The sequence below is a fragment of the Grammomys surdaster genome, unplaced genomic scaffold, assembly GCF_004785775.1.
Source record: "Grammomys surdaster isolate TR1022 unplaced genomic scaffold, NIH_TR_1.0 138, whole genome shotgun sequence".
NCBI classification, from domain to species: domain Eukaryota; kingdom Metazoa; phylum Chordata; class Mammalia; order Rodentia; family Muridae; genus Grammomys; species Grammomys surdaster.
The window spans coordinates 57,595-67,669 of record NW_021604596.1 but is presented as its reverse complement, the minus strand read 5'-3'; the positions used below and the strand labels follow the sequence as shown (position 1 = coordinate 67,669).

The 10,075-nt window shown below is 34.5% G+C and overlaps 1 protein-coding gene across 1 annotated transcript; it reads right to left on the bottom strand.

The window, feature by feature from the left end:
- Positions 1-2,212: 2,212 nt before the first annotated feature.
- LOC114617788 (olfactory receptor 7G2-like) lies at positions 2,213-3,166 on the bottom strand. Its single transcript, XM_028763435.1, has one exon. The coding sequence runs from the start codon at positions 3,149-3,151 to the stop codon at positions 2,213-2,215; it is 939 nt and encodes a 312-aa protein (XP_028619268.1). The 5' UTR covers positions 3,152-3,166.
- Positions 3,167-10,075: the final 6,909 nt, after the last annotated feature.

Here is a 10,075-nt window from a genome sequence, read left to right as displayed (position 1 = left end):
CCATTCCTCTGGTGAGGGACTTCTGGATTGTTTCCATCTTCGGGATATTATAAATAAGGCTGCTATGAACACAGTGGAACATGTTTTCTTGTTATATGTTGGGGCATCTTTTGAGCACATGTCCTGGAGTTGTATAGCCAGGTCCTCAAATAGTACTGTGTCCAATTTTTTGAGGAACCCCCAGACTTGATTTCTGGAGTGGTTGTACCAGCTTGCAGTACCACCAATAATGGAGAAGTGCTCCTCTTTCTCCACATCCTCTCCAGCATCTGCTGTCACCCGATTTTTAATGACTGTTTCTATTTCCTTAGGGGTTATGGGACTGTTTAGAGCATTTGCCTGCTGTTGATTTAACATTGGTGAATGGTATCTGTCTAAAAAGTCATCCATTTCATTTAGATTTTCCAGTTTTGTTTAGTATAGGCTTCTGTTGTAATGATTGATGACTTTTTTGAATTTCCTGTTTCTGTTGTCATATTTCAATTTAGTGTTTTGATTATTATGTGGCAGGGGAATTTTCTGGTCTAATCTAACTGGTGTTCTGTAGGCTTCTTGTATGTTTATGGCTACCTCTTTCTTCATGTTAAGGAAGTTTTCTCCTGTGATTTTGTTGAAGATTTTTTTTGGCTCTTTGAGGTGGGAATCCTCACCATTTTCTATTTTTATTATTCTTATGTTTGATCTTTTTCTAGTGTCCCAAATTTTGGGTTAGGAAATTTTTACACTTTGCATTTTTTGACTGACATTTTGATATCTTCTATGGTATCTTCTATGCCTGAGATTCACTCTTCCATATGTTGTATTCTGTTGGTGTTGTTCATGTCTGTAGTTCCTGATCCTTTCCTAGATTTTCCATATTCTGGATTCCCTCCATTTGTGATATCTTTATTGTTTCCAGATAGGCTAGAAGCTGTCATCTGTGGAATTATTATTTTCCTATCTGTGGACATCAGTCAGACCTCTGGATTTTCATTAGTCTCTTTATCAGTTGTTCTTTTTCTTCTTAGTTATATGTGGGAACTGTGGGAATATCAGGAAGATAAAACACAAATTCTGTGGAGATAATGGTTGGAGACTGTAGGGGTATGTATTCACACAGGGCAGACTGTTTGGGTGCCTAATCTGCCAATTGGTACTTCAGATTCACTCAACTTTGGCTCTTTGTTTGGTCCTGTTATTGTACAAATACCAAGGGTAGGCATAGCTTGGGGACACAAATACAATCTAGGAGGTTAAACATGTAGTCTCTATTTTTAATTTCTTTTGCCTTAGAGGTAAACAGTACCACTTCTTTGTATATCATTGTGGCACCAACTTAGGATATATCTAAAAATGTCTCTGGGGAAATACTACCAGTTACTGAACACTATACTGAAGGAATAAGAAGGTAACACTGTAAAACTGTTTCTAATCTGTGGGGCATAATAGAACTAAGCACACTTTAATGTTATTTTGTCAAAAGAAGAATAACCAATGGCAAAATCTAGAATGCAAGCAATCAGGCAAGAATACATATCTATACAGAATGCAGTAAAAAATACAACAAGAAAAACAATCAAAATGTGCTTGGCAATTTCAGAAAAAAAATGTAGTATATTTTTAAATTTTCTTTAACAAAATACAGGTATTGTCAAGGCAAATAATCTATAACTACAAATCACATGAAGAAAAATTTACGTTGATTTTGTGTGCAGTTTATGGGAGAGTTAATGTCTACTGTTCTATAAAATAGTAGTATTATAGAATCTGGTAACAATTAATTGTAATTTTTACAATAAATGTTTGACATTTTTAAACAAAAGCAAATTATAGGTGTTAAATATTAAGATTATGTGTAAATTAACACAATATATTTTATGAAAATATTTTACACGCCAAATTACCCTTTTAAGTTTGTATCATTGCTATCTGTCAATATATTTATCTTTTTGTATTTATCTAATTTACATTGCTAAAACTATGACCTTTAAGCAAAGGTTTTATTCTATGACATAACCAAGCAAATTGTTCTCAGGTAATCAAAGTAATTATTTAATCATGAGATATTTAAAGAGCCCTAGAAAAGAAAGAAAATCACAGAATATAGTTTTAGATTATAAGTTAATTGTGAATTTTAAAAGATTATAATAATAAAAAGATGAATTTTTTTTCTCATTAAGAATCCTTCCCCCTTGGTTTAGTTCAGAAATACAAGTCCACAGCAAATGTCACATCAGAGTAAACACACTGCCCTACTGATGTGTTTTCTCATGGCTACCTCCATGTCTCTGTTCCTCAAGCTATATATAAATGGATTCAACATTTGAGGGACCAATGTACACATCACATAAGCAAATGCAGTATTTGTGACTGAGGTAGTGAATGCAGAGCTGATATAAACACCTAATGCTGTACCATAGAACAAGGAAACCACTGAAAGGTGAGACCCACAGGTAGAAATTGCTTTATACTTTCCTTTCACTGAAGACATTCTCAAAACAGCAGAGGCAATTTGAGTATAAGAGAAAATTATTCCAGAGATTGGAATACCATTAAGTATGATTGTTGCAAGATATATCAGAATGTAGTTGACCAGGGTGTCAGAACAAGCTAGCTTGATGACTTGAGCAAGTTCACAGAAAAATAAGGGAATTTCTAGGTTTGTGCAGAAGGACAACTGCAACACTGTCAGACCAAGCAATCCACTGTTCACAAGACTAATGATTAGAGATAATAGAATTAGCAAACCACAGGTTTGAGGATTCATGATCATTGTGTAGTTCAGGGGATGACATATGGCAACATAGCGGTCATATGCCATTACTGAAAGAAGACAACTTTCAAAACTACAAAAAAGCAAGGTAAAACAGATTTGTGTAAGACAGCCAGTATATGTGATGCTCTGATCCTGTTCATAAATGTTCACCAGTGTCTTTGGAATTATGGTTGTGCTTAAGCAGATATCATTAAAGGATAGATTAGAGAGAAATATGTACATGGGTGTTTGGAGATGGAAATCAGTACTGACAGTCAGAATGATGAGCAGATTTCCCAAGATGGTGATCAAGTAGATGGAGGTAAACATGCTGAAGATGAGGGGCTTCATTGTTATATCATCTGTTATTCCCATGAGAAAGAATCTTGAAACATCTGTTTGGTTTTTAGATTCCATTTTATGGGTTAATCTGATAGAAGTATGGAGAAAAATCAAATGTAGTGGCAAAGAGTAGCGCTTATAATAATGTTAGAAATATATGTCCATTCTGTTATATTCCTTACAAACTGTTAATATTATGGTTTTTATCTTACAGTTTAAATAATACTCCAGGTGGTTTTGATGTAAAATGAATCATGAGGAAGCATGCATTTATGAAAAAGTCTTTTTCATCTGAGTTTTAATATCTGGTGAATTTTGTTTTGTTTCTTCTGCTAGTCTCAACCTCTATAATCTCCTTTACTCTTGTTTTTATATAGTTAATTAATTGTTATACATTAACTTGTTTTTTTAATTGGTCTAATAGGTTTTAATATCTTAGAATAATATGGATTTTAAATTAGAAATATACAATACTTATACTATGAAAAAGAAAATTAAAAGTTATGAATACCTAAGTATAAAATGTTTATCAAATATTGGCCTGCTTATCAGACATGATGGTATTATGTCAAATTATTTTTTCAGGTATTCACTCCGTTTACCCAATGATGTCTTTAGGAAATCTGGAATTTATTTGTTAACATAAAAAATATAGACACTGATTGGAAGAGTCAGGGTTATTTCTTTAATCATATGATTGTGCAGTTGACTTTTTAATCAATGTCATTTTATGTATCTAAAGCACACATAATCAGTAGATTTGGATTATAGCCAAGATCTCCAAGTTATCTTCATAATTTTAAAGTTTTACCAGAAAAATCTATAGCTGTTCCATTTATAAGACAGTCTACTTATAGTAACTAAACTAGGTCCAATGATTGAAATACTTCCTAGTAGAACTAATCAAAGATTAGTGTGTGTGTTCTCAAGAGACATCCCCACAGAAAAGCAACTCATGATTTTTGGAAGTTAATTTTTAGGAGAAATTAGGAATGTTACTACCAGATTATCTGTTAAGCTATGTGAAAAATCTTCCCATAAGAGAAGGGAATACATGGCTTTTCAGTTTTAAATAAAATTCAAGATAAAGGATGGAATAAAAAGAACACTAGCAACCTTTAAGAAAAGTTTAAGTATTTAAGTTCTATACTCAGTTGGAAATATGAATCTTCTAGATAATAGTAAAATTTTTTATTAATTACACAATTTTATTTATATGGGAAGCACTGTGTTAAGACAACACGTGTTCACCCTAAGACTGTATATGATAGCTTTATGGTGAGATGAAGAGTTTAGAAGATATACTACATAATTTCACATGTAACATATAAATTCTCAATATAATCCATAGTAAGGTTCATACTTTGTGAGTGAGGACAATCATTGATAGGAGAAACATACCTGTATAGTAGGGAATTTATGCATATAATTGATCCATACTTTATGAGTTGAAAGTGTAAAGTATTAATTATATTTAAATTAATCTGGAAAAGAAACAATGAAACTATTTTGTAACAAGAAATGAATAAAATAAAATGATCTATCTCAGTGCTAAGTGTTTATTATTCTCACACTGCCATTTTGTACAAGTTTTGTTTTTGTTTTTTGTTTCCTACCAGGAACACAAGTCATCATACAATCATCACAAATAAGTAATGTATTTGGGGATAGGAGGATGTTAGACAGAAATGGATCATTGGTAGATTTTGCATTGTAAACAGAGATGTATTCAAAAGTAGAAAAATACATTTGAGAATTATGGTCTAAGATATAATTCACATATAGAAATTAACATGAATTTAAACATAAGTGGATAAAAGATGATGGATTACTCCTAACTTCACTATATAAACTTTAAGTAACACACTTTAGAAGACCTGTGGATGTCAAAGAAGAACTACGCATATTGACTTACTTGGATATTGAAGTTGGAAAATTTGTCATAAAAAAAGGTAGATAGTCTGAGTCCTTTCTCCTTTTTCAGGTAGGATCCTTTCTAGGAGGACTCATAGGTGTCTGTTTCTGATTGTGGCAGGTGTGTGGAAGGAGGCTTCTACAGGCTGAAGTCTATAGTCTTTGCATCTCCAGGGACCAAATTTCCAAATGTCCTCATTAGACCCATTGTATTACTTTGTGTCTGATCCCAGAAGCACATGTCCTTAAAGACCATTAACAAAATAATTTCAAGAGGCCTGTCTCTCAGCTCCTACAAGTTTCATTGTATTGTACCACATTTTGTATTATTTCAGCTAATAATTATTTCAAATACCTTACATACCTGACATGCATTATCTCACTACCACATGAAAATATTTCTTAATTGTTACAAAAAGATCATTACACATGTAAAGATATCAGGAAATTTTAGTTCTATTTCACAAGTATAACATGGCCTACGTATGTATCAGAGATATAATTATAAATAACAGCTGTTTGCTATCAATGAGCTTTCTCTGAATTTTTTTCATTTTCATTGTTCAGTGCTGACTTCAGAAAATACCATAAAGTTATTTGTATTATAATTTTTACTTTTTTGTATTTTACTTGTATCTTTGTGACAAAATCTTTTTTAACCCAGCCTTTCACTTCTCATGTAGCCAAAAATTAAATTGAAATCCTCATTTCTCACCTCTACTTTTCAAGTGTAGAATAATAGTCATGTACTATCATATAATCTTCAAAGTTTTGAAAGTATTACTTTCAATAAATTCTTTTCTAATTCAGTCTCTATTTTTCTTAGCATGATGGCATTCATAAGTGAAACCATAATATTTTTTAGAATTATTTTATGTCTTCAGCATTGTTCTGTAGCCCAAATAGCTGCAGCAGTAGGGAATACCCAGGTGCCCAGCTGATGTGGGTCTCCTCTCCCCTATACATCTCTCTTTTCATCTTCAACTGCTTGGGGCAGATAAGCCTGTCTCCCATGCTTTCTTAACACTGTACAGTCTGTAAGCCTCCCAGGAGATTTTCTCTAATCAGGAGAACAAAGAGGACAGCTGTACAAATAACTGCAAAAGCAGGGACCCTCAGGTGCCCAGTGCACATGGGACTCTGTCCCCTTCCTCACAAATGCTATCTCCTGTCTGGTCTGTTTATGTTTGGTGTGATCAGTCTGTCGTGCCCACTTTCACAACAGTGCACAGTCTACTGGGCTCCAAGGAGAACTGTTGCTGCCTGGGCAGCAGATATTGTAGCTGCCAAAATATTCCCAGCAGTAGGGATCCTCCAGGTGCCCATAGACATGGGTGTCCTCCCTCCTATATGCAAACAAAATCTACCTTCTTATCTGAACCTGTGTGAGGACAGATCAGCCTCTCTCTCCCTCTCTGCAGGGCTCACAGAAGATCTGCTGCAGCTAGGGCAATAGTCTTTAAGTCTCTCAGGATACTGGCTGCGGCTAGGGCCACAGATCTCCCAGGAGATCAGCTGTAAGCCAGGGACACAGGAGGCAGGCTACAGACAGAGATACCCAGACCAGCTAACACCAGAGATAATCAAATGGTAGGAGGCACATGCAAGATCATAAACAATAGAAGCCAATATACATTGACAACATAAGAACCTAGCTATCCCTACATGGCAAGCCATAGAAACCCCAATAAACCTGAAAAGCATGATGTTGACTTAAAATTCCACCTCATGAAGATAATAGAGACCTTTAAGGAGGCTATCAATAGCTCATTTAAAGAAATACAGGCAAACAGTTAAACAGGTAGAAGTCCTTAAAGAAGAAACAAATAAATCCCTCAAATAAATACAAGAAAAGAAAATCAAATAGATAAAGTAATTGGACAGAGCAGTCCAAGACCTAAAAACAGGAGTAGAAACAGTAATACGTCAGAAATAGAGGCAACCATGGAGATGTAATTACTAGGAAAGAGATTAAGAGCTACAGATATAAGGATTACCAACAGAGTACAAGAGATAGAAGAGATAATCTCAGGCATAGAAGATACCATAGAAGATATTGACACAATGGTCAAACAAAATTATAAAAGCATACAAAATCATAAAGCAAAATATCCAGGAAATCCAGGACAAAATGAAAAAACCAAGCCTAAGAATAACAGGAATAGAAGAGAGTAAAGATTTCTAGCTCAAAGGGCCAGAAAATATCTTCAAGAAAATCATAGGCGAAAACTTCCCAAACTTAAAAAAAGAGATGCCCATAAAAGAACAAGAAGCTTATAGATTACAAAACATATTGGACCAGAAAAGAAAATTCTTCCATCACATAATAAATAAAACACTAAATGCACAAAGCAAAGAATATTAAAAGCTGTAAGGGAAAAAAGTCAAGTAACTTATAGCAGATCTATCATAATTACACCAGACTTCTCAACAGAGACTAAAAGCCAGATGTTCATGGACAGATGTCATTTAGACTCTAAGAGAACCCAGATGCCAGCCCAGGCTATTATCCCAGCCAAACTACCAATCACCAAAGATGGAGAAATCAAAATACTCTATGATAAAACCAAATTTCAACAAGATATATCTACTAATTTAGCCCTACATATGATTCTAGGAGGAAAATTCCCATACAAGAATAGCTATGCCAAAGGGAAAAAAAACCCAAGAAATTAATAATCTTAGAGCAAACCCCAAAAGAGAGAATTACACACACACACACACACACACACAATTCTACCTGCAACAACAACAAAAAAACAAGATCTAACTATCATATATTTTTAATATCTCTCAACATCAATGGACTCCATTCTCCAATAAAATGACAAATGACATAAGCTAACAGACTGGATGTGAAAGCAGAATAGAACATTTTGATGCCTTAAAGAATCACACCTCAATGAAAAAGACAGCTAGTACTGTAGGACTTTCAGGTCTCAGTTTGAATTTAAGATTAAAAGAACCCCATACTCTCAGGACACATCCGGGGAGGGGCACATTCCTTAGTCAGAGGACACTTGCTAGATTAACATTCAGAGGAAGAAGAGAGAGGCTGATTAACATTCCTCAGACCACAGGAGAAGGAACCTATCTGTGGGTGAGGAAGGCCCAGAGCACACAGACACATTCCAGGAATCAGGAAGCTGAGCCCTTAATGTAATAAACCTGGGCAAACAGAAGACACTCATTGTCATAATCTGAGTCACCTAGAGACCAGCCTTTGTGGTTTCCCCTTGTGAACTTTGTATAAGAACTACTCCCAGCTTTTGTTTGGGACTCTCTTGCCTGTATTTGAGAGTGTCCTTGTGCACTAGTATCATTAAACCTCATGTTATTACAGTGAGTTCCCACCGTGTGTGTTTCTGTGAGAGCGCGACCCTGGTTTTGGATCTTAGAGACCAATAGTACCTCAGAGTAAAAGTCTGAAAAAAAGATTTTCAAGCAAGTTTTTCCAAGAAACAAGTGGAAATTGCCATTCTAATATTCAAGAAAATACACTATCAACAAAAATTATCAAATTAGATGGGAAAAGACACTCCATATTTATCAAAGAAAACATCCACCAAAATAAAACCTCAATTCTGAATACCTACACCCCAAATGCAAGGTCATTACCTTTCATAAAAGAAACTTAACTAAACCTCAAAACACACATTGAACCTCACACAGTATGAGTGGGAGATAGATCATTGAAATAGAAACTAAACAGAGACACAGTGTAGCTAATAGAAGTTATCAACCAAATGGATTTAACAGATATATAGAGAACAGTTCACCCTAAAACAAAATAATATACCTTTTTTCAGCACCTCATAATACCTTCTCCAAAATCAACCATATAATTGTCACAAAACAAGCCTCACCAGATATAAGAAGATTGAAATAATCCCATGCATTCTATCAGATCACCATGGGCTAGAACTTGACTTCAATAACAAAAAAACAACATAAACCCCATATACCCATGGAAACTTACAACTCTCTACTCATTGAAAACTTGGTCAGAGAGTTAATAAAGAAAGAAACTAAAGACTTTCTAAAATTAAATGAAAATGAAGTCACAATGTGCCGCCCCCCCCCAGCCTTGAGCAGGCCAGAAAGATTTGTTTACCACAATAGACCTAATAATAGGACCTAGGTAGAGTTACCCACCTTGGCTGCACATACAATGTTCAACAGGAACTTAGAAGAATAGACTGTTAACTGAGCTTGCCTTGAGACATCTCAGTCTGTAACAAAGGATGGGTTCTCCCACCTATCTCTGGCTAAAACAAGAATGGGTTTGGTGGGGCTTTCCCTTTAAGTAGAAGAGCTGAATATTAAAATTTGAGCCTTGATCAGAAAATTTTGTCTTGGCTTCATGCTTCTCTCTATACTCCGTCAGGTTAAAAATATTGGAGAGATCAGTAATTCATGCCCTTACCTAAGTATAATAAAAGAAATACACAGCAAATCATCAGCAAATACCAAATTAACTGGAGATTTACTTGAAGTAATCCCACTAAAATCAGGGACAAGGCTGCCAATTCTCTCTGTATCTATTCAATGTTAGTAACTGAACTTCTAGTTAGAGCATTAAGACAACAAAAGGAGATCAAAGGGATACAAATTGGAGAAAAAGTCAAGCCATTACTATTTGGAGATGATATGCTAGTATATATAAGAGACACCAAAAATCTACCAGGGAACTTCTATAGCTAGTAAACAACTTAAGCAAAATGACTGAATATAAAATTAACTCAAATAAATCTGTAGCCTTTCATTATATAAATGATAAACAGGCTGAGAGAGAAATTAGGAAAACAACACTCTTTTCAATAGTCACAAATATTTTAAAATATCTTGATGTAACTCTAACCAATCATATGAAAGATCTACATGAAAAGAAGGTCAAATCCCTGAAAAACAAAATTGAAGAAAACGTTAGAATATGGAAAGATCTCTCATGCTCATGGATTGATAAGATTAACATAGTTAAAATAATCATCTTACTAAATCAATTTACAGATTCAGCACATTCCTCACCAAGATTCCAACAAAGTACTCACAGTCATGGAAAAAGCAACTTTCAGTTTCATATGG